This window comes from Pantherophis guttatus, chromosome 1 (assembly GCF_059756535.1).
Source record: "Pantherophis guttatus breed Tessera chromosome 1, ASM5975653v1, whole genome shotgun sequence".
Classification (NCBI taxonomy): domain Eukaryota; kingdom Metazoa; phylum Chordata; class Lepidosauria; order Squamata; family Colubridae; genus Pantherophis; species Pantherophis guttatus.
This window is the reverse complement of record NC_142063.1, coordinates 150169292-150194221: the sequence shown is the minus strand read 5'-3', so window position 1 is coordinate 150194221 and position 24930 is coordinate 150169292. Positions and strand designations below refer to the sequence as shown.

The 24930-nt window shown below is 39.6% G+C and overlaps 1 protein-coding gene across 8 annotated transcripts in view; it reads left to right on the top strand.

The window, feature by feature from the left end:
• Positions 1-24884, top strand: part of TTC21B (tetratricopeptide repeat domain 21B) — a 48023-nt gene extending 23139 nt beyond the window's left edge. For 3 of the 8 annotated variants that reach the window (XM_034426637.3, XM_034426628.3, XM_087882001.1), the window contains exons 10-29: positions 969-1066; positions 1847-2047; positions 3781-3910; positions 4685-4842; positions 6017-6235; positions 7249-7487; positions 8003-8075; positions 9191-9301; positions 10554-10692; positions 11177-11283; positions 12156-12344; positions 12443-12553; positions 13189-13270; positions 14792-14942; positions 16485-16646; positions 17452-17647; positions 18335-18559; positions 19133-19253; positions 23682-23749; positions 23936-24884. In XM_034426637.3, coding sequence (XP_034282528.2) covers positions 969-1066; positions 1847-2047; positions 3781-3910; positions 4685-4842; positions 6017-6235; positions 7249-7487; positions 8003-8075; positions 9191-9301; positions 10554-10692; positions 11177-11283; positions 12156-12344; positions 12443-12553; positions 13189-13270; positions 14792-14942; positions 16485-16646; positions 17452-17647; positions 18335-18559; positions 19133-19253; positions 23682-23749; positions 23936-24013 — 2858 coding nt within the window. In that variant the 3' untranslated portion in view covers positions 24014-24884. Of the gene's footprint in view, positions 1-968; positions 1067-1846; positions 2048-3780; positions 3911-4684; positions 4843-6016; positions 6236-7248; positions 7488-8002; positions 8076-9190; positions 9341-10553; positions 10693-11176; positions 11284-12155; positions 12345-12442; positions 12554-13188; positions 13271-14791; positions 14943-16484; positions 16647-17451; positions 17648-18334; positions 18560-19132; positions 19254-23681; positions 23750-23935 lie in introns of all 8 variants that reach the window. The other 5 variants (XM_087881999.1, XM_087881998.1, XM_087882000.1 and 2 more) reach the window with 3 other exon arrangements.
• Positions 24885-24930: the final 46 nt, after the last annotated feature.

Genomic DNA, 24930 nt, shown 5'->3' with positions numbered 1-24930 from the left:
GAGAGGAAGCAAGGGAGCAAGGGGGAGAGAAGAGGGAGGGGGGAGAGAGAGAAAGAGAAAAGGAAAGGAGGGAGAGGGAGAGAGAGAGGAAGGAAAGGAGGGAGGGAGAGACAGGAGGGGAGGGAGAGAGAGAGGAAGCAAGGGAGCAAGGGGGAGAGAGGAGGGAGGGGGAGAGAGAAAGAGAAGGAAAGGAGGGAGGGGGAGAGAGAGAAAGAGAGAAAAGGAAAGGAGGGAGGGGGAGAGGGAGAGAGAGGAAGGAAAGGAAGGAGGGAGAGACAGGAGGGGAGAGGGAGAGAGAGGAAGCAAGGGGGAGAGAGGAGGGAGGGGGAGAGAGAGAAAGAGAAAAGGAAAGGAGGGAGGGGGAGAGGGAGAGAGAGAGGAAGGAAAGGGAGGGTGAGACAGGAGGGGAGAGGGAGAGAGAGAGAGAGAGGAAGCAAGGGAGCAAGGGGGAGAGAAGAGGGAGGGGGGAGAGAGAGAAAGAGAAAAGGAAAGGAGGGAGAGGGAGAGAGAGAGGAAGGAAAGGAGGGAGGGAGAGACAGGAGGGGAGAGGGAGAGAGAGAGAGGAAGCAAGGGAGCAAGGGGGAGAGAGGAGGGAGGGGGGGAGAGAGAAAGAGAGAGAAGGAAAGGAGGGAGGGGGAGAGAGAGAGAGAGAATGAAGCTGATCTTTTCCAGTTTGTTTTTGAGTGACTATTATATTTTCATAGCTTTAGGTTACCTTTGATTGAATTTGCCTACTGCAGATTCAGATTTAGGGCTTTGCCAAGAACAACCATTTCTCCCCCAGAGCCCAATGTGGTTGGCAATAGAGGTGATGCCCTTTTTATTGCTGACTTCAGTCTAGGTCCTGCTAGCCTGCGGTTCTTGATAGAAAAGAGTCATTGACGCCTTCTTGTAATCTATGAAATTTGATCTGTGCCCTGAAGACATTTCGTAGAATAAAGCTGAAGAGAAACATCCTTGCATTACAGGAATTATCCGAAGCCAGTTAATGGAAGGGAAGTTAGATGATGTAGAACAGCAGTTGGAGTTCCTGAAAGAAGTTCAGCAGTCTATTGGAATATCAGCAGTAAGTGGAAAGTAATGTTTTCCAAAAACGATTTAATACTAATCCATGTTCTTAATGTGGATATGAGGCCTTTTGTGTCATAGTTCTGTCTTCATGTTCTTACAATATCCAGCTCATGGATTTCATGACAGAGGATAATGTGACCAAAATTTGGGTGCCGGATTCACTTAATGACTGTATGATTCACTTAACAACTGCAGTGATTCATTTGATCATGGCATTTTTTTTCTTTTTACAACCCAGTAATCTCTTGCTTCTGAGTGGGTTTAGGGTAACTAAATGGAGCTGAGCATTTACTGGCATTTACTGGCCGGATGCCCTTCCGGATGCCTATGTGGAGTTCGCAGCAGATATTTTCTTTTTGCGCCCTGATAGAGAAACATCTCCTGCTGCCTAGGACTGAACTCTCAACCTCCTAAGTGTGAGGCAAGTGTCTGCACCTCTAGGCCACTATGCCGTTTCACTTAACCAAGGCAATAAGGCAAGCTGGTAAAATTGGACACAACCTACCAACTGCCTTGCTTAGCAACAAAAATTCTAGTCTCAGTTGGGGTCATACTGTAAGTCAAGGACTACCTGTATGTAGATAATCGGAATGGAACTTTCAGGTTTTAATCTGTTTAATGTAAGACTTAGACAGATATGGAAGAATGCACTACAAATTTGACTTAAGAGGTTGGATCCCTAACAGATTTTCAGCTACAATAGTAAGTATCAGTGCCCAACACCTGATGGAATAGAAAATATTTTTATGTATTTTTTTAAAAACATGTTTTGTAGGAGCTGTCTTATCTACGTGCAGTATTGGCTATGAAGAAAAATAAAAGACAAGAAGAAGTTATTACTTTGTTGAATGATGTACTCGATGCCCATTTTTCTTCTCTCCAAGGTTTACCTCTTGGTATAGAATATTTTGAAAAATTAAACCCAGATTTTTTGATAGAAATTATTAAGGAGTATCTTAATTTTTGCCCAAGTCAGGTAAGATAATAAAATTCTTCTCTTTTTCAAGTAATCAAAATATATAATCTTTTCTTTTTCATTCTTTCTTTAAAAAGTTCCATAATGATGGAAAGAACAATTATTAAAATGTTTAGCCTGCCATGCGTAGAAAGTAAACACTGATTTATAGTGGACTAACCTATGAATGGGCAAAAAGGTAGTGTTAATAGTTTTATGTTATCACGAAAATAACAAGATACAAGCTCAGTTGTGAGAATACTTTTACATTTTTAACTACTGAAAACATTTCCCCCCTTTTCATTAAAAATGTAAATGAGGAAATTGTTATGATCCAAATTAGTTATAACATGCAATGGATAGCAGATTTATTCTGCTTGGGACAAAAGCAAGAAGTAAGATAGGTCCCTCATTTTCTGTTTTGTGAAACTCTCTTTCTGATATCCCTTTCCCCTATGAATCTGTAGAGATTCTCAGTCATCCAGGTCATGGCAGTCCCAAAGGTGCTTTTTTCAGGAGGCAACTGGACTTGCTTGTTTTTTCTTTTGAAGACGTTTCGCTTCTCATCCAAAAAGCTTCTTCAGCTCTGACAGGATAGTGGGGAATGGAAGGATTTATATTCCTTGCAGACAGCTGGTCATCTGCATCCTTTTAGAGGGTCGTTGAAGCACTTGGAGGTTTATCTGTGTCCTCAGAGACACCTGAGTAGTGCTCCTGGTTCCTGTAGTCTGTAGTTTTTGGATGAGAAGCGAAACGTCTTCGAAAGTAAAAACAAGAAACTCCAGTTGCCTCCTGAAAAAAAGGGGCAACCATGACCTGGAGGACTGAAAATCTCTACAGACTTTTAGCTATACAATTTGGGATGAACACCGTTTGAATGGTGTGGGAGTAGGAATGGATTTCCAGTGGAAAAACTGCAGGCTACAGGAACCAGGAGACCCTGAGGACACAGATAAACCTCCAAGTGTTTCAGCAACCCTCTAAAAGGATGCAAATGACCAGCTGTCTGCAAGGAATATAAATCCTTCCATTCCCCAATATCCTGTCAGAGCTGAAGAAACTTTTTGGATGAGAAGTGAAACGTCTTCAAAAGAAAAAAAAAACAAGAAAGTCCAATTGCTTCCTGAAAAAAAGCACCTTTGGGACCTTACCTCTATAGTTCTTACCAGAAGTTTAAGATTGTTTGCAAAATTACTGCCTAGTAACTCTGGGAGATATAATCCCAACATATTTAGAGGTGAGGGAAAACTGGTGTAGCCTAAATGATGCCAATTAAACAAGGTAACACCCCTCCTCCAATTTTGCAAGAAACCTAATCCTAACCTAATTCCTGAAGATTTATTTACTAAAGCTCCTTTTGAGTTAGGCTGTCTTTGGAAGATTCTATCTTTGGAGTGCTTCCTTTGGAGGCAAGCAGGATGACGAACCTGATCTGTCTATGTCTCACTCTCTTGTCTTAGTACCCAACTTGCAGTTGGATGTCAACAACAAATGGATTCAGAAATGCCAATTAATAAAGGAGAATATTTGTAGCTCAGGGTTGAAATAAGGGTCCTTGCTGCTCTCTGAGCTTGGTTGTTTTCTTGCAGATGTTTTATTACCCAAACTAAGTAACATGATGAGCACCGATGATGTTATCTAGTTTGGGTAATGAGATTTCTGCAAGAAAACATCTAAGCGCAGAGAGCAGCGAGGACCCTCAGCATAGTTGGAATACAGTAATGTTTAATCATGAAGTCTGTGTTAACTTTTAGCCTGCAAGTGCAGGGCAGCCGCCTTCACCACTTCTGAGGCCTTGCGCATCCGTCCTTGAAACGGTGATGAAAACAGTCCCTGGTCTTTTACAAGCTGCCTACTTGGTTGCAAAAGTGAAATATTTATCAGGTAATCATTTCTTTAAGGACACATTTTTTTTTTTGTTCTTTCAAATTATACATTCAGTTTCAGAAAGCAGCTTCAGAGAAGTTAGATAAAGTGCAGGCTACATTGCCCCACAGACAAACTTGCTGAGGAATATATTGCTAAAATTCAGTATAAATGAGAAATGGTCGTTTTAGGTTGGAAATAGACTAAAAAATGGCTTTGGCCTTGCTGTAGACCTGGAGTATTTAATCACCCAGAGAAGAAACAAGGTAAGGAAAGGATGAAGAACATGGTTTCTCACATTCTCTCCATCCCTATTATCAGAAATGGCCATAGGAGTGGTTGGCATTTTCTTGTGCAACAAAATAATGTTTGTGTGTGTATTGCATGCACTACCTTTTCATAGATTATTTAGGATGTGTGCATAAGTGTTCGCTCTGAGAGTGTGGGTGTGTGAATTTCTAATTAGGCTATCCAGACTAAAATGAATCATTCCTTTATTGGCTAGTACAGGATGAAGGGGACAAAGAAACATACTGTATACCAGAGGTCTTCAAACTTGGCAGCTTTCAGACTTGTGGACGTCAACTCCCAGAATTCTACAGCCAGCTATGCTGGCTGGAGAATTCTGGGAGTTGACGTCCACAAGTCTGAAAGCTGCCAAGTTTGGGGACCCCTGCTGTATACAGCCAGGGGCAGAAATTATTTTACAGATTCTTCCCTAAAACAACTTTTGAAGATGGAGAGATTTTTATTTTTCCTATCTACTGTGTTTCATTTGTTTAATCTGTTCAGGCAACTATGAAGCCTCTGAGAGGATCTTACAACACTGTCTGGAGCAGAATCCTTCCTATGCCGAGGCTCATCTCCTCATGGCCCAAGTCCATCTGCTGCAAAACAACTTCCAACTCTGCGCTCAGTCCCTGGAGCTCTGTCTAAGTTACAACTTTCAGGCAAGTCAGATGAGTCTGTACTGAAACTCTACTTCCACTGCATAACTTGACTGTCATCTAAACTGGGTCTCTGAATTTTTAATATTTATTATTGTTTATTATAGATAAATAGTGTTTATTATTGGAGAGTACTGAGGTGATTGCAGATTGTCACAGAATTGTCAATTAGCCTTTTAATGCCCTAAAGCAGGGGTGGGCAACTGTGGCCCTTTTACAACCTGTGGACTTCAACTCCCAAAATTCCTGAGACAGCTTGGCTGTCTCAGGAATTCTGGGAGTTGAAGTCCACAGGTTGTAAAAGGGCCACAATTGCCCACCCCTGCCCTAAAGTGGTTCCTTACTTGCTTTGCCTACAGGTTGGTAGACTGTAGCTTCTAAGATCTAATTCAGTTCCCTTTTTCTTGCTGATTTACAACTTTCCAATAGCGTCAAATAGGCGAACAATTCCCAATTAAATATCACTTCAGATCAGAGTTTGACAAAACTTTATTCTGGCCACAAGAGAAGCTAGCCCAGATTGTAGGTACAGCAAAGCACCAGATACACACAGAGGAGCTCATAGTATAGATCTAACAAGTTTGGATCAGAAAACTTCAGGTGATTTTAAGTTTTGATAAATACAGGCCTGCAATGGTGATTACAGGAGGATCATCAGAAGTTTATAGCAGAATTGTATTGGTCATTGCCTTACAGAGGATTGGAATGTAATTCCTAGATATTTGAAGGCCATCGTTTGTTCTATAGATTTTTATTTTCCAGCAGTGGGTATAACAACTGGCCTACCATTTAGAAATCATTCTGATATTTGTTTTACAGTAATTAATTGTATTTTTTCCTTTTCAATGTATACTGTACTCTTGATTTTCAAAATAATCAAACATTCCAACATCCCTTGTATGATTTGAAGGCAGAACTCCTGGGAATCTTTTAAAAAGCTTAGCAATTATATAGTGCTATAATTGCTCAAAGAGTATTCTTTTTTTTTTATTGATTTAAAAACAAAAACAATAAAAACATATACACAGGAAAGAAAAAAAACGTACGTACAGGTACATATAAAACATATAAATATCTGAATAATATATAGTTGGTTTTCAATGTTTTTTTAAAAAAAATTGCAGAAGACAGTCAAGAATGCAGATACCAATTATTTGTTCAAATTACTTTTCACCAGATTAGGGAACATCCTGTTTACCACTTAGTAAAAGCTCAAGCCCAGATAAAGATGGGTGAGATAGCAGAAGCCATCAAAACCTTGCAGATGGCAATGAATTTGCCAGGGATGAGAACAAGTACATCATCCTCTAAATCGAAAACAATTGAAATTGATGGGCGCGAACGTCTGTCTCTCTACCTGGAACTGGTAGAGGCTCATCGTTTGAATGGTGAACAGGTATTTATTTTTATTTATTTGTATATCAAATGATATGACAATGTTATGAATTGTAATGGAAAGTATGGATAACCTTGAGGGACGAGGGAAAGGGATGCAATCAGACAACAGGGAAGAAATCCCAAGAATTTAACAGTCAGAGAAAGAAACTTAGTAAGGACCCACTTTAATTGATCAGATGGTTAAAATACCGGCAGAAAGTTTGTACCTTCAGATTTTCCAGATTCTGTTAATGTAACCTTACAATAAAGTAGATTTAGCTCAGCTAGTATGTTTCCTATCTGATTTATCCAAGGGAGTTGATATGTGCATTTAACATTTGAGCATGGTTTTATGAACTAAAAAGAGATGTTAATACATTTACAGTTTAAAATCTTTAAAGTATTTGCAATACCCTGATAGCAGTGATTAGTAGGATGCACATAGACATTGCCCTGAATGGGGTTTGATTAAACATGATTGACCCTAGCTTTCTTAGACACTCATTCTGTTGCCTTCTCACACAGAGGAGGGAATTCATGCTTAAGCAAAATTAACTCTGGCAAAACATGGCTAATTTTAAAGATGTCTATTTCATGAAGTATGGCTTGAAAGTAGTTTCTTTAAAACCCAATGCAAGTAATAGTCATTAGGATCTGAAGAATTTGAGCAAAGAAGGTCCAATTCAATCCAAGAAAAGGCTGGGAGTGATAGTTCCTTATTCTTTTCTGAATTAAGGACATATGAGCTTTCTTCATGTAGTTAGACGCTTTATAGGTAACAAGAAAGTAAGAAAGTCAGCAATCATAAGGTGCTTTTTAGAACATTGTGGTGGAGAAAAGTTTGAAATTGAAAGGCCATGACTACAAAGAAAAAATAAGGAAGGAAGGAAGGAACTGATGAACTAGGTAACTAATTAACTAGCTAGCAACTAACTATATTGGCAGACAACCTGAAAGGATTTAATCTGAGAGCTGAAGTTTTGCATGAATGTGATTGCTGGCATTTTGACAAAACATTTGTTTATTTTGTAGCATGAAGCTATTAAAATCCTCCAAGATGCTATCAATGAATTTTCTGGTACATCTGAAGAACTGAGGGTCATGATTACTAATGCAGACTTAGCTCTTATGCAAGGAGATGTTGAAGCAGCTTTAACTATGTTCAGAAATATAACACCAGAACAGACTTATTTTGTTCAAGCTAAAGAAAAGATTGCAGAGATTTATCTAAAGTACAGGAGAGACAAGAAGCTGTATGCAAGCTGTTACAGGTAAGACCTTATATTGCCCACATCCTTTTTTCTCCCCAAAAGAAATTGCATTGCATATATCCAAGAAACCATTTTAATGGTATGGTTCGTGAAAAGAGACCAGCTTCATACATGAATCTAAAACTTGGTTTGATTTTGCTTAATTCAGTCAACATAGTTAATCAAAACTGGAGATGAACACTTCCAAACTGCTCTTCATCTTCCCTGGCTAAATTATGTTTTAGGGGTCTTTTCAGAAAATACTCAGAAAAATACTTGCCCACAGATTCATGCATGTTAATTAAAGTTAAGGTCTCCAGGATATCAACTGATTCCAGTTTTCTTTCTGTAGAAGACAAGTATTCTTTATTCCTACTAAATTGAAGTTTCCGAAGGAGAAGCAAATAGTTACCAGTTAACTATTAAAGATCAACCCCTGAAATTTTTGATTGTAGAAAACTTATTTTGTTGAACTGCCAGTAAAAGTTTCTGTTTCTGGCCATGTTTGCCATAATGTTTCATATTGTTCTTTGTAGAGACCTGGTGGAAAAAATGCCCAGTTCCCATACCTTTCTTCTCCTTGGTGATGCATACATGAATATCCAGGAGGTAAGCTTCTCCAATTTTAGGCTAAGAGTCCAAAAATGAAGCTAGATATTCAGATAATTTAGCAAAAAGGAGAGGATAATGTTGTAATCTGAAAGTGAAGAGATTAGCTACTGCTCTGTCACAATACAATTGCACTAAATATCTTCATGAAAGTGAAGAGATTCTTGTTCTCCCTACTGGCATGGACACATGAGTTGATCTTAGTTCCTCCACTGTTCCCAATCAGACTTCCTGTTCCCAAGCAATGTCACTCCCTTTGGGAGATAAAATGAAGAATGCAGGTGATACATATATGTCTTCTGAACCCTGTCGAGGCCCAGTACCCAGTACCCAGTAAAGCAGCTGTCTCTTTGTAGACAGTTGCTTTAAGCCCCAGATTGGATAGTTTGATAATTTTTGGAAACATTTAAGATCAAAATCTAATATGTAAAAAAGCAAAACAACCCCAGAAAGGTTAAAAGATGCTATTTTTTTTTGCAAGGGACGCAAGTATAGAGTTCATAACGGCTAGCAAGCAAAATGACTTAGATGGGTTCCTGTGTCTCTTCATATGCAGATTTTGCGCATGTACTAAAATGGCTTATGCTCTAAAGTCTGAGTTGTCTATTTTTTTAATCAAAGTAATGCAGGATCTGTTAGGTATATTAATGGGAATTGCTCTGAAGTGGAGTTGTTTTGTCATACCTGGCTTTGTGAGCTACATTGTTCCTGGAAAACATTCTCAAAGGATTTGTGTGCATTTGCCCTCCTTTTTGCCAGAATGTCAATATGGACTTCGGGGGCTTTTTGCTTACTTGTCTTTAAGAGTTTTCCAAGCATGAGGAAGGAAAACCAATGACTGTTTCCTAATGATGCTTCAGCCCCCAGCAACCCAGCCAGCAAAGCCAAAAGTGAAAGATGCTCAAGAGTTCAGGTCATCAGTATTTGGAGAGTCACACATGCCCTATATTAATAAATCATTTAATTATGCATTGATTGTGAGCTTTTGATTCTCTTGAAAAAATATTTCAGGAATGAGTGGACTAATGAGTTTGATAGCAATTTTGTGAAATTGTATTGTGTTGTATTGTAAGTCCAATCATATATAATCTTCACTTTATCTGTTGCAATTCTAGCCTGAAGAAGCCATAGAGGCTTATGAACAGTCTTTAAAGAAAAATCCTCGAGATGGAGCCTTGGCTCGTAAAATTGGGAATGCTCTAGTCAAGACTCACAATTATTCAAAGGTACAGTATGAAGAACTTGAACAGCGTGGTGGCCTAGAGGTAAAGATGCTTGCCTCCCTCTCAGAAGGTTCAAACCTAGGCAGCAACAGATGTTTCTCTGTCAGGGCACAAAGAGAAAAATATCTACTGCAAACTCCACATAGGCATCAGGAAGGGCATCCAGCTAGTAAACGCTTAGCTCCACTCAGTCACCCCCAACTCCACCCCAAAGCAAGGGATTACAGGGTCATTAAAAAGAAAAAATAATAATATGAAGAACATACAGAAATAATAACTGGTATATTTTTCACAAGCACCAGGAACTTTTAAAATTGCAAAGTAAGCAGATTCCCTAACATGGAAAACTGGAATGCTACCAAGCACAGATCCTTTTTCCCCAGTTGAATTGTTCAAGTTTGGTGTAGAGTGTACTTAAACCTTAAATCCTTAGTTGGGGAGTTTAAGGTTGTAATCATGGTGAAGTTCGTAATGCTTTCCTCATCCAAAGGAACTGCAACTCCCAGGAACCCAGCCAGCCAGCCAGCTACTCGGCCAGTGATAACAAATGCTGGTAGTTGTACTTTTGCAATACTGAGAGGGCTTTATGTTTCTCAGCTCTGATCTAATTCACATTTGCATCTTGTTTGCAGGCCCTCACTTTCTGCATATACATATTATTTTTCCATAATTATTGTATGCATATTGCTTTGAATTATAATTGGAACAAAATAAGAATATATTGAAAAGTAGAATGTATCTGGGTCATTGGATAATGCTATTCCTTAAGCATAGCTCCCAGCGACCGGTAAGATCCCACAGAGTTGGTCTCCTCCGGGTCCCATCAGCTAAACAATGCCGGCTTGTGGGCCCGCGGGGGAGGGCCTTCTCTGTGGCGGCCCCAGCACTCCTGAGTTACCTCCTGAGGTCCGGACCATCCCCACCCTATTGGCCTTCCGAAAAGCAGTGAAGACCTGGCTTTTCCGGCAGGCTTGGGGCCATTGATCTCGCTCTTGTGATCTGGCGAGATCCGGCCATGAATGGCGTGAATGAGTTTTTAATGTTTTTAATTTTAAAATGTTTTTTATAATGATTTATTAAAATGTATTGTGAGCCGCCCTGAGTCTTCGGAGAGGGGTGGCATATAAATTGAATTAATTAAATTAAATTAAATTAAATTAAATCTAAGAGATTTTGAAAAGGCATTAGCACTCATCCGTAAAAATGCATTGGAAATTTCACTTACATATCTTCAGAGGGAATCTTTGGTTTTTAGGCAATCAGTTACTACGAAGCTGCTCTGAAAACTGGACAGCAGAATATCCTCTGTTATGACTTGGCTGAGCTACTGCTACAATTGAGCCAGCATGACAAAGCAGAAAAAGTTCTTCGGCAAGTGTTAGATCACGAACCTGGTAAGGCCTTCTCCCGTTTGCTTCAGATTTGTATACGTGGGATAGGCAAACATTTCCAGGACTTATTTAAGCATTTTAAATTTGACTAGTCAGCTTGCTTCAATTGCATATTTTATGTAAGCACTTTATAGTTACCAGTTAAGTAGATTTTAAAACAAAAAAACTTTCAGCAGATGTTAGAGAGAAAAGAGAAGCTTTGTGGTCTGATATATAGCTAGTTTTTCTTCTCCAACCTGGGAAGTCTCCAGAAGGACCGTTCACGGATCCTTCTGTTTCGCAGAAATAATAACTGAGGGGATTTTGACAATTTCCTCTGCCATGCCACCTCAGTCACCCCATTTTCAATCAAATCAAATTAAATGAGCTATTTAGGGCTACATTTCTTTCCCATCTCTTCCCTAAGTTTCCTTAGTACCTTTATTTTCATTGTAAGCCCCCCTCTATAGTATATATCTCTCAATTCCATCTTCTTGTATTCCGACAGTCAATGATTTGTCTTCTCTGATGGACGATATCCGTTACCTGGTTCTTCTTGCAAAGATTTACAGCAAAATGGAGAGAACTGAGGATGCTGTTTTTTCATTGCAACAAGTAAAGAAACCCCTTAATCAGCTAAAGCATATATAATTGAAATGACCTTGGGTTTTTTTTTCTAATGGTGATCTGAGTTTTTGTTTTTCTTTCTTTCTGTTTTAAACTGTAATGTATTGTATGCTTTGAGGATGGCCTAGAGAGGATGAATTTTCAATTTCTTTCCTCTGCCTCTTTTACGGCGCAGTCTTAAGGAGGATAAAAAAAAGACCTTTTATAAATGTGTGAAGAAGACTCTCCGTGGTTTACTGTAGTTTTTTAATGCTCCACTAAAATTGGATGGAAAATTGGACCACTCATTTTTCAATATATCGCGGTTCCAGTTAAATCACAATTTGGGAAGAATCTTGAGGTGATTGGAAGGGTGGGTTGCTAATGGAAATGCAGATTGTACATAGACGGTGTCAATCAATACACTATTGTCTCTTTAGGTTTTTGGGGTGGGGAATGGGAGTCAGAAGAGAGATGTTTGGCAGACTTGGCTGAATAGAATCTGGGTCTCCCAAGTGCCATTTCAGTGTTGACCCATTATAGCAACCTTGTGGACTGTTTTACTGCATGTCACTTTGCCCTCATGTGAGAGCTAAGACTCAGCAGCAAATGCCCTTTGCATGCCTGAGGTTCAAAGATCCATCCCTGGCATCTGGAGGAGAAGCTTAGAAAGGTCCCTTCTTGAAACCTTTGAGAGCAGTACAAAGTCACAGACAGCACTAGACTAACTTAATACAACTGCTGGTCTCAAATGTATCAAAATACAAAGGAGCAGAATCTTAAATTACAGAAACCTTCAGAGCTCTTCAGAATTTTCTCCCAATATCCTTACTCATGATCTCTTACTGAAAAGCTGGGGTTTTGGGGGGCTTTTCCATCAGGCTCGGGAGATGCAAGCCAAAGTGTTGAAGCGGATTCAGATTGAGCAGCCAGATGCTGTTCCTTTGCAGAAGCAATTGGCAGCCGAAATTTGTGCAGAGATAGCAAAGCATTTGGCAACCCAGCGGAACTACGAGAAAGCCATTACATTTTACAAAGAAGCTCTTGCGCATTGTGAGACCGACAACAAGGTTAGCTGAGCTCCAAACCTTTTTCCTCAGGTTTGGTGGAAATGGCTTAGAGTTGATCGTATTTGGAAAAATAGTAAGGATCTGTCTTTGATTCTCAGGTGATGCTGGAACTTGCCCGTTTATATCTTGCGTTGGATGAAGTGGATGCATGCCAGTACCAGTGTGCTGCCTTGCTAAAAAATGATCGAGACAATGCAGCAGCCACTATGGTGAGTTAGAATGATTTTTTTTAAATGAATGTGTAAACCTTTGTAGCATGGTTACCAACACAGCGGCTAATCTGCATTCAGACATATTCACAGTGTCAGACCACCGATACAAATAGTAGTCAAAATGGAATCTAAGAGTTTTAAAATCATTTTAAAATGTAATGCCACTGTCTTTTCCAGGCCTGTCCCACAAAATTCTGTACTGTGTTTCCCTGAAAATAAGCCCTAACTTGATTTTACATGTGCACCCAATATAAGCCATATCCCCAAAAATAAGCCCTAGTTAAGACCCCTCCCACTCAGTTGCACGAGGTGAGGCGAGGCGCACGGGTAAAAATCAAGCTAGGGTGGGGATGGGGGTGTGGAGCTGCCTCACAAGCCCCACACCCGCTTACCTTACAACAGTTACAGCCAGGCCTCCCACACATGGAGGCCTGAATGGCGCCAGATATCTGACACATGTAATACAACTACTGCATGAGCTGCATTGGTTGCCAGTATGTTTCTAGGTGCAATTCATGATGTCACCTTTAAAATCTTTCATGGCTTGGGACTGAGTTATCCGATTAGTTCAGTGTAGAGCAGGCCATGCGCTACTTTCTGATTGGTGAGCCTGGCTGCTTTAATCCTTGTAGATGATGGCTGACCTCATGTTCAAGAAACAGGACTACGAGCAGGCTGTGTTTCATTTCCAGCAGCTTTTGGATCGCCATCCCGGTGAGTATTAAAGCCTTTTGTTGTTCTTTTCTTACAAGCCTTGTTCAAAATCAAACAAATCTTGAGAAAGGGCTGAAGGAGCCAATTCTTTTCCACAAATGATTAGAAACAAAATATTCCATAGAAGTGTGATAGGACAATGTACCGTGTTCAAGATCAGATGAGAAAAAGTTTTCTAAACCATAAAGGACTTTTATTTTTTAAAAAAGTAGATGAATAGAGAATATATTTACATAATTTGCAGAGCTAAATTATACAACAATTCTGTTTTTTCTTGCTTCCGTGGCCTTTATTGCTTAAACTTTAAAGCATCTGAATTTGCTTTACCCCAGGAAAACAGAATTCCAGTCAGAATAGGAAGTAGGCTATGTATTACTCAAATATTAGGGTCAATTTAACAAAGAACATTCAGACACTTTGCAAGCTGACACAATTATTGTAGCAATTGCTTTCACAGTCTGCAGGAGAAGTGTCAGATATTTGGCTGAATCAAGGGTGCTCCCAGCAAGAGTTTCCAAGGGCAGGGGACAAGAAGACGGGAGAAAAGAGAATATATTTTGCGACTTTTTTAAGGAAATATCTTTTTGCCATTGGTAGCAGGCAATCTGGACTTCCATTAATTCTTGAAGTCCTTAATGCGATTAGGATAAGAAGCTAAAAAGTGTGTTCTGAGAAATATATATTTTTTAAAAAAATAAGAATGTTCATATTCTTAAAAAAGAGAGAGATACACTGAATATTTGTAGTTTGGAAATGATGATGTAGGTATTGTTTGATACATAGCAGAAAGCCATGATAAAAGCTGGGTGGCTCAGTGGCTAAGACACTGAGCTTGTCTATCAGAAAGGTCAGCATTCGGCGGTTTGAATCCCTAGTACAGGTCTCCTGCATGAGCAGGGGGTTGGACTAGATAACCTCCAAGGTCCCTTCCAACTCTGTTACTGTTAAAAACATAAGGAGCATTCTGCAAACATTCTGAGCCTTATTCAAGAGTTCCTGTAGTACAAAGGAACAGAGTACAGATGAATAACTTAGTGCCTATAACTCTGTTGTTATCCGAGTTCTTAGATGCATAGGCCAGTCTTAGCTATTGTCTCATCTTCACCCCCTACCCACCCTTCCCCTTCAGCAAAATTAAAGAAATGTGAGTGTGATGGGGGAGGCAAGGACTATGATTGCAGGCTTCTCTCTTTACAAGCACGGGTGTCAAACTCGCGGCGTCACATTGACATCATGTGATATTTTGCGGCGTTTTCCCCATTCATGGAGTTGGGATGGGCGTGGCCTGCGCGTGACGCATCAGGCCTGCGGGCCGCCAGTTTGATATCCCTGCAAGTTTACAGAGTGAAGAATGTATGACTTGAGTGTTGGCTTTCTTATTAAGTCTCTTTGGTATTGTGGTTTGTTCTGTGTGTGTATATGTGTGTGTTTGTATATGTATGTCTTTAAAAAATAGACAGTTGCTTTGTGTAATCTGAACATATATTAATAAACAATTACTCTTCATTATCATATGCTTAGATGATTATACTACACTCTCTCGTTTAATTGATCTGTTAAGAAGAGTTGGAAAATTAGAGGAAGTTCCAAGATTCCTTGCAATGGCTGAGAAACATTCTCCAAGGACAAAACTTGATTCAGGTTTTCATTATTGCAAAGGATTGTATTTGTGGTAGGTATGGCTAGAAAAGTTCTAAAAATAAAAGAAATCTTGGAAAAATAAGTCTTTTTTATTTGCCTTTATGAAATATTAGCCAAGCAAGTTCATTTAGTGTATCTGTATCATATATGCACCATGACTGATTCTTGATGCCTAGTAAAGTAGGGTTTTTTTGCTGTGGATTGTGAAATCCAATTTTTTTTACTACTGGTTCTGTGGGCGTGGCTTGGTGGGTGTGGCAGGGGAAGGATACTGCAAAATCTCCATTCCCACCCCACTCCAGGGGACGGATACTGCAAAATCCCCATTCCCTTCCCACTCTGGGGCCAGCCAGAGGTGGTATTTGCCAGTTCTCCAACTGCTCAAAATTTCCGCTACTGGTTCTCCAGAACCTGTCAGAACCTGCTGGATTTCACCCCTGTTTTTTTGCATTTTCCTCTTCTCTACCTCCAACATCCTTGAGCTATAAGCTGCTATTCCTCCATAACCTCTTATGTGTTTATGTGGCTCTTTCAGTTTAAACGTAATGTGTTGGATAAACTCAACCACTCTGAGTTTATACATACAGTAGCAGAATGTGTCCCTCTATAGAATAATATGATATAGAGGTACACATCCTGCTACTCTTATTAAGCTAGTAAAAAAGGTTGAAAATATTGCCATGCTTTTGCAGATCAAGGAAGCGATAAATGGTGATGTGCTATAATCAAATGCTAATTGGATATATACATGTGTAAATGTGAATGGTTGACCCATATGTTTAAATAAAAATTTTAAATTTTTATTTGATGATGAGTCTTGGTGGTAATGACATGATGTGGAAGAGATTACATTTCTCCTGTAAAGGATTACTTGTCAATCTTAGAATTAGCACTGTTATTCTATTTTCATATTTGAAAGGGAGATTGGATGCCACATGCTTTACATAGATAAGATAATTAATTTGCTAAATGTGATTTAAAAAATGAACCTGGTATAAAGCTGACTTGAGTCTGTGTGTAAAGATAGCTCCCTTAGCAGCAAGTGTAATCTTTACTGCATTATGCTTTGTTAGTCTGGTGCCCTAGACTATTTTTCATTTAGCTACAAATATATTCTTGTCTTCTCTTATGCTTGAACATGCTATTTTTTAATTTCTGGGAACTAAATGAGACATTATCCAAAATGGCATTTAATTTTCTCTAGTAGCTGTATTAGCATTTACCATTATCCTATGTCTACTTTCCCTCTGTGAAATCATAATGAAATATGAACTTCATATTTTCTAAAGATGAAAACACATAATGTTTTTTTGTCCAGAGAGATTCTCGGTCATCCTGGTCATGGTTATCCCAAAAGGTGCTTTTTTAGGAGACAAATGGAGGCAAATCCTTCCATTCCCCACTATCCTGTCAGAGATGAAGAAGCTTCTTGGATGAGAAGCGTGAAACATCTTCAAAGAAAAAACAAGAAAGTCCAGTTGCCTCCTGAAAAAAAAAGCACCTTTGGAATAATGTTTTTTCTTTTCTTTTAAATTCTTTCCACACAAGATATTAATTTTAATTATTTTGCTAGGTACACTGGTGAACCAAATGATGCCCTTCGACATTTTAACAAAGCAAGAAAGGATAATGACTGGGGACAAAATGCAGTGTATAATATGATTGAAATTTGCTTAAACCCTGACAATGAAACGATTGGAGGTGAGGTATTTGAACATCTGGATGGTGACATAGAGTAAGTGATGGTGACTCTTGCTACTTTAAGATGGTATCCTGTTCAATGAATTCAATCAGTCATGTTTGGAAGACTCCATCCTGTTTGTTTTTGGGTGCAAACCATATAGGATGAAGCAGTAAATTTTGTGACAATTCATTTTGTGGATTGTTAGATAGCAGTATTAATAAGAAATATCTGATGCTGAAAAAAACTTGTTTGCTGGTTTAAATTTTCACATGCTGATTTCTACTTCAGCCCGACCTTACACTGAAGATATCTAAAGGGCTTCAAAGCTTATCTAGCTAATTCAATAGAATGGGAAAATAACTTCTCTAATTGTACAGTTGTTGAATTTTTTTGTCAACAGTTTTTTTTTTTGTTTGTTGTTTTGCTTTTTCCACACTCAACAAGAAAGACTGAATCCATCTTCAGACATTCAAAGAACAAAAAGAAAAAAAAAATACATTATGGAACTAGAGATGCCTGTTGTAGCCTTGCCCTTTTTGACAGAGTGGATTTGCCTTATGGGTGGAATCGTATCTGATGGAGCGTTGACATTAACATCCATCAATCAAATTCCACTTCTGAGACCAATTTTCATTGAACCCTCAAAAGAGGGCTTAAGAGCCAAGGGACCGATACAATATAAGCATTGTGGTTCCTTGTTGCATAAAGAGACACCGCTTCTCTCTATGCATTAAACTGAAAAGTGCTCTTAAATACTTTTTTGCATTTATATCTTAAATACATGCAAGAATGTCTCTTTCTTGCCTACTGCTAATGCATTCTAAAATATAACCTTGATGCTTTTTCTTGCATCTAGTAGTTCTACAGAAAAGCAAGAATCAGTCCAGCTGGCTGTGAGAACAGCAGAAAAACTCCTAAAAGAATTGAAGCCTCAGACTGCTCAAGGTCACGTTCAGCTTGGCATCATGGAAAATTACTGTTTAATGGCAACCAAACAAAAATCAAATGTTGAGCGAGCACTACAGGCCTTTACAGAAATTGTTACTAATGAGGTAAGTTGAAAACATTTGTTCAGTTGAACATCTAAAGCACGGGTGTCAAACAGGCAGCCTGCGGGCTAGATGCGTCACACGCAGGCCACGCCCACCCCAGCTTCATGAATGGGAAAAACATCACGAAACATCACATGATGGCAGCATGACACAGTGAGTTTGACACCCATGACCTAGAGTTTAATATAGAAAAGTGCACTTTGTGATAGGATGTGGATAGAAAATAGGATATAAATCATTCTTGGTGAGGTGGCTGTAGGCGTTAGATTCTGGCTTCTAGTGAAATATAGTTATTGATAACCATGTTCCTGTCTTTTGCTAGCCTTAGAGTATACATGAAAACCACTGGAAGAAAAATATACTGACTGCGAAGTTCATCAATGAGATTGAGTAAAAAAACAATGATTTGCTAAAATGATTTGCTTGGTGAGACGGTTATGCTAGCTGTGGGATTCTGGGAGTTGAAGTCCATACATGTTAAAGTTGCCAAAATTGAGAAACACCACAATAGGAATCTGTTTTCCTGCACCTGTTTAGCAGAAAAGTGTTTAGGGCTCTTGAGAACAATGTACATTAATCTTTAGATTAAGACTGAATGTGCATCACAATATACTTTTGCTGTCGGCAAAAGTTTTTTTTTTCTGTAGCATTCTCGATTTATCTTCTCTGTTCCATCTATTGTTGCAGAAGGATCATGTCCCAGCACTTTTGGGAATGGCTACAGCATACATGATTTTAAAGCAAACCCCAAGAGCCAGAAACCAATTGAAGCGAATTTCAAAAATGAACTGGAATCCCATTGATGCTGAAGAGTTTGAAAAAAGTTGGCTTTTGCTTGCAGATATTTATATCCAGTCTTCAAAATATGACATGGCGAGTGAATTACTAAAGCGATGCCTTCGTCACAATAGGGTAATTAGCAAACCAGAAACCATTTTAAAACTATTAATTGGTTAATCTATCTCTTGAGATTTGTAATGAGCACTTAAGAGGAAGAGGCTTATGGCTACAACTATAGCTCATAATGGGTTTCCTTGCAGTCCTTGGCTGTTCAAACAATTCTTCTAAGTTATTTCCTTTATAGGTAGTTCTAGACTTACAACAGTTCATTTATGACGGTTGCAACGTCCCTGGGTCATGTCACCTTTTGTGACCTTCTGAGAAGCAAAGTCAATGGGGAAGCCAGATTCACTTAACTTAACTAACATGTTACTAACTTAACAACTGCAGTGATTCACTTAACAACTGTGAAAAAAACAGGTCATAAAATGGAGCAAAACTCAGTTAAACAAATGTATCACTTAGCAACAGAAATTTTGGGCTCAATTCAGGTCGTAAGTTGAGGACTACATGTATTAGCAAACAAAGGGGAAGTTCTGGTTTAATGTCTAACATCCACACAATACTTTTTAGAAAAAGCCCCAGAACTAGCTTATTCTTTTAATAATTGGATTCTAACTTTAGGAATAATTGTTTTTTTTTTAGTCCTGTTGCAAAGCTTATGAATATATGGGATACATTATGGAAAAAGAGCAAGCTTACAGAGATGCGGCTATAAACTATGAGATGGCGTGGAAATATGGGAACCAAACCAATCCAGCCATTGGTAGGTCTGTTCTTGGCACCTGCTTTTTGTGGTCTTCCAATTATTATTACTAGCCACGGCAAATTATTTATGAAATCTTGCAGAGTTTGGAAATGGAAAACTTGCACCTACTATCAGGTCAAATTATATGTTTTCCTATTCTTTACCAGATCATTTTTCACCTGCTCTGATACCTAGCATTGAAAGCAGAACATTGAAAAGAGGGATGGACATTGCCAGTGGTTCAATAAAATGTGCATGATTTGTTCTTTAAACATTTCTGTTTTAGCCTTGGTATCAAGATCTGGGTTCAATTTAATACTTTTAATTGGAAAATATATTCTTTCAAATAGTAGAAATCTATTTGAATGTATCTAAAATTAGTCAAGTGTATTAACAACCACATTAGAAGATAATGACAGAGCTGTCATCCAAGTAAATGCTACATATGTTTGCTTGGAAATCTACTTTTGAGTAGATATATAGCACTGTGCTGCAGGCTAACAAATTGTTCGGCTTTATCAAGAGGCAGCCCTGTGGTTAAATTAGCAAAACAGAACATAAAACAGTAATTCAGAAAACAAAAATTCATTCCTCCTTTTTATAAATATGATGCATGTATTTATTGCAGTGTAATATCATATGGAAATAACGTTCTGTATGTAATAGAAAATTGCTGGGTTTTTTTCTGAAATTGGTACCTGTCTCTTTTTAAAATATTTGGTAAGCCAGTAATGCAATTAATGGAGATTACATTTTCATCCTGGAATATCATATTTTTCAGAAGAGCTTTTTGAGCCATGGTGGCACAGTGGTTAGAATGCAGTATTGCAAGCTAATTCTGCTGACTGCCGATTGCTAGCAATTGAAATCTCATTGGCTCAGGGTTGACTCAGCCTTCCATCCTTCCGAGGTGGGAAAAATGAGGACCCAGATTGTTAGGGGCAATAGGCTGACTCTGTAAACCGCTTAGAGAGTGCTGTAAAGCACTGTGAAGCGGTATATAAGTCTAAGTGCTATTGCTATTTTTGTGCACGCGTGCACTCTCTCTCCGTCTCTCTCTCTCTCATACACACACAACTTATGATAGGCATTCATAGACAACCATCAAGTATCTAGTTGGAAAAGTACATACTTGGATACATTACCTCTTGGATTTCTAGAGAAGACCTCTGCATTTTTCAAATTGATGAGGTTAAGTGCTATGTATGATAACTGATTTTATGCTATTGGAGATTGTTGGCAGCAGAGAGCAGTGTAGTTCTAAGAACTTTCAGGTTGGCTAAGGTGGAATTTAGCTGAAAGGAAGCTATTTAATTTCCTTATGGATAAAAACAAACATGCTTTCAAGGACAGCAAGCTTTCCTCTCATTTATCCCTTCAAAAGTTCTTAAAACTGTGAGGAGAAAAATGCTACCAGCTTCAACATTTGTAGAATTTTGGGAGTTCAGCTCTCTCTCTTCTTTTGTTTACTCTAGTCCTCTGTAATACCTGTAGGGCCTTAGGAGAAAATTCACTTGAATTTGGGAGAAGAGTGTAGCTTTCTGTATTCAACTCTTAAATCCACAAGCCCTTTTCCTCTGCCTGGCCTTGGAGCTCAAATCCATGTTGTTACAACACATTCTTCATTCCTTGAAGCCACTGAGGAATGCTGCATACTTACTACTGAAATGTAATTGACTCCAGAGTGAACTCCATAAAAAGAATGTGTACTGAGTCTGTCCAAGCCCAAACTCCATAGAGCTGGCTTGTTATCATTTACGATATAGCTCAGCACTTTCTAACCTGAGCAACGTTAATATAAACATATCTAATTGTGCTAAATCCAAAGGTTTCCTCAGTTCCATAGGACCTGTTGAGGATTATTTCATGCACAGTACGAGAATGTGGGTGAAAGTTTCTACCTCTCTAGAACCACAGAGGCAATGTCTCTGTGAATAAGGTGTCCCTTCTATGGTACCGCAAGACATGCTTTAATTTCACCAATCATTTCCAAATACAAGGGCCAATCAGATAAATTTTATGTTTGTTACCTTTTAAAGGATACTAACCCTATACTTACACATCAGGTGGCCAACATTTTTTACCAAGTCACACAACTGCAAAATTTTTAGTCAGCCATGCTGTCTTATTGACCCATTTTTCCCTTCCCTAATTGTATTAAACTGTTCCTTCTTTTGCTGTAATTTTATTATTATTAAACTAGCTGTACCCGGCCACACGTTGCTGTGGCCCAGTCTGGTGCTTTCGTTGGGCTAAAAGAGCGAGGCTGAAGTTCCAAACTCTCCATGAACATTTAGTGGGTGTGGCCAAATCAACGTCACTCACTTTCATCAGTCACATGACAACCCCCGAGCCACGCCTAGCCAGCTGGTGATTAGGGCAGAGAACCGGTTGCTAAAAAACAATGGGAACCATAAAATCCTCCCTCTCTGTCTCCCCCTCTCTCTTTGTATCTCTCTGTCTCTCTCTCTCTCGCCCACCTGTATCTCTCTATGTGTCTCTCTCTCCCCCCCGTATCTCTCTGTCTCTCTCCCCCCTCTGTATCTCTCTCTCTCCCTCTCTGTATCTGTCTCTCTCTCTCCCCCCCTCTGTATCTATCTCTCCCCCCCCTGTATCTATGTGTGTCTCTCTCCCCCTCTCTCTGTCTCTATGTCTCTCTGCCCCCCTCTCTGTATCTCTGTCTCTCTCTCTCCCACCCTCTCTCTATCTCTATATGTCTCTCCCCCCCCCCGGTCTCTCTGTATTTCTCTGTCTCTCTCTCCCTCTCTCTCTGTTTATCTCTGTCTCTGGCCCGGCCTCTTCTGCATCCCCCGCCATCGCCCTTAGCTTTTCAGGCCAGGCCTTCACAGCTTTCCGCACCACAGCAGAAACTCGGGGGCTCCCTCCGTCCTCCCTACACAGATGTTCTCTGGAGGCTCGATGGGGAGACACATAGCAGGGAAGGGAAGGGGAGGGAGGGAGGGAGGGGGTGCGGCAGGGGTTTGAGGCTGGTTTAGGGCTTCCCGCCCGAAGGAAGAAAGCGGCAAAGCCAGGAGCCCCGCACACCCCACTGGACCCCTGCTGCGCAGTTCTCCTCCCCCGCTGGCCAAGGGCAGGGGAATGATTAAATCCCCTGCTCTTCCAGGCGAAACGAAGCTGGCCATCCTCTCTCCTGCCCGTTTCCGCCCCCCGAAGGCTCCCCAGAGCCCTTTTTCTGCCAGAGGCCGAAATTTTCGTGTAGCCTCCGTGAACTGCCAGAGCGTCCACCTGGGAATCAAAGGCGGTGCTGGTCAAAGGCGACCCCAAGGCTCCAGTTGACTCCATCTCCCGCTCACCAACCAGATTCACATAGCGCCGGTTAGCGGCTGGTCTTTCTGACCTCGGGGCCCATGGTAACACTGGGCCAGGAACGATTCGGGCCAGGCGAGGGACGGAGGGTTCCCGCTCGGCGGACCCAGGCAGCCTCGTTGCCAGGTGTTCTTTGGAGGGAGCCCTGAGAGCGGCTGGCGAGGGGGATGGGCAGCAGCGGCGGGCGAGGCTAGTTCGCGGGCTGGCCGGGGGAGGGGGGAGGTCAGAGCCAGGCTCGGGCGGGCCCCACCCAGCCCTAGAAGTGCCAGCTGCGAGGGCTTCCTGGCGGGGAGCCGGCTGCCTACCTGCCGAGCCTGGTGGCAGGATATGGCCCTCGGGCGTCTCTGCCTTCCAAATGCACAGTTTTTTGGAAGCAATATGGAGAGTTTAAATATAAGGAGCAGAAATCTGTTGAGCGTAATCAGGGCTGGGAGGCTGCCATGTTGGTTTTACGTCCAGCAGATGGCGCTGTTTTTCAATGTTTGTCAATGTCTTTCAATGTTTTTCATGTTTTTACTTGTCACAGGTGTGACATGTATATAATATAGGTATATATAAACACGCCCGTAGTCAAATGCAACGTTGTGTCAAAATTTCAAAGCAATACGTGAAGAACTTTTGGAGATGTGCGGTTGTGTACAAACGGATATTTACATTTTTATTTATATAGATTGTAAAAAGCTGGTCAAAGACCGTAATAGAGATATTTGATTTGATATTTCATGCAGATGAGCCTGGGAAATTCATTGGGATGTTCTTTTCAAATCATGTGCTTGTGAGCTGAAATAAAGGTTTTGTACTAAGCAACTTTTTGCAGTCAGAAAATGTGAATGAAAGGAGATGGATGGTGGGAAATTAAAAGAAAAACTTCTATATGGTTTGTCTTTTCTTTTCCTGTTTGGTGTTGTTAAGGATTTTGAGCTTGAGTGATAAGGGTAAATTTTGACAGAGATGAAAATTCTGTATAACAGACCAATAGGTTATCTTCTCATTTTAAAAACTTCCATTTGTACCATAATTTAAACCAGAAAGAGAAACATGCACATGTCATCCTAGTTCTTTATTTTTATTTCTATTAAAATATTTATTTGCAAAATCTGTATCATTCTGCTTTTACAGGTTTCAAGCTAGCTTTTAATTATCTGAAAGCCAAGAGACATATTGATGCTATCACTATTTGTCATAAGGTAAACTACACTGACTATCTGATAATGAAAGGGGTGTGTGTGTGTGTGTTGCATGTTAAGAATCAGAATAAAGCAAACGTATAAATGGATGATGGAGCAAATCTAGACAATATAGTTACATATGTTTTAAAGTTAACTTGTAGCTTGAAAAGCAGTCTCAATGCAAGTTTTTTTTTTATTCAACAGGTTTTAGAAGCACATCCAAATTACCCGAAGATAAAAAAAGAAATACTTGATAAAGCACGTGCCTCTTTAAGGACTTGAGCATTGATGAATGCATTTATGTTAATTTGGAAGATAAAAGGAGCTTTAAAGTCATCTGTAAAATTGAAGATGCTGCACACCCAACTAGTTCCCAGTGAAAACCAGCAGAGACTACTTGTAGATTTATTTTAAAAACAGGCTGCTTTAGTATTTAGAGTTCAGTAAAAACAAAAGATCATTGGTGTCTCACTTTCCTCCTGTAGATACTGGCTGCAATCCAGATAAACTGAGTAAAAGAAACAACATGCACAGCTGGAACTTTCTTTGAAGATCACTCTGTGGCAGAGAAATCTGTAGAGAGAACTTCCAGCTGTGTCTATTGCTCTTTCTACATTGTAGAGGTGATTTATTTGGAGTGTAATCAATGTTTTGAAACACGGTCTACTCTGAATCCCCAGGAATACCAAGAAAGGGGAAAATAAAGTACTATACTACAATGTTATATTTGTATCTCTCTAGTTTTAATCTTTGTTTTTGTAAGCTATCATTCTTCTTTGCTGGAAAACTTAAGCAATAACCTAATTCTTGTTTAAATTTATTTTACTATAGTAATAAGACTTCAATTTTGCATGTTTGTGTGCAATATTGCATATAAATATGCAACAGTATGAAGAATATGATATAAAATGAAAGATCTCTGTTCCAGGCTTTTCCTGAGGATTTTTTTCCCATGTTAACAGCTGTATTTTCTGTTGTCCCTCCACAATATTCAATCTCTCCATCATTTGGAAAGTGAATCAAACTAAGAAATAAAGCCTTTTCTAAAATTACCATGGAGTTCTTAAACTTAAGGAAATATTTGAACTTCAGTTGCCTACATTGAAGCCCAACATTTAAATAAAAAACAAGGATTAACATCCAAATTACTATCTATATCTCTGAGTCTATATAGTACTAATCTTTTTGTTATCACTTCT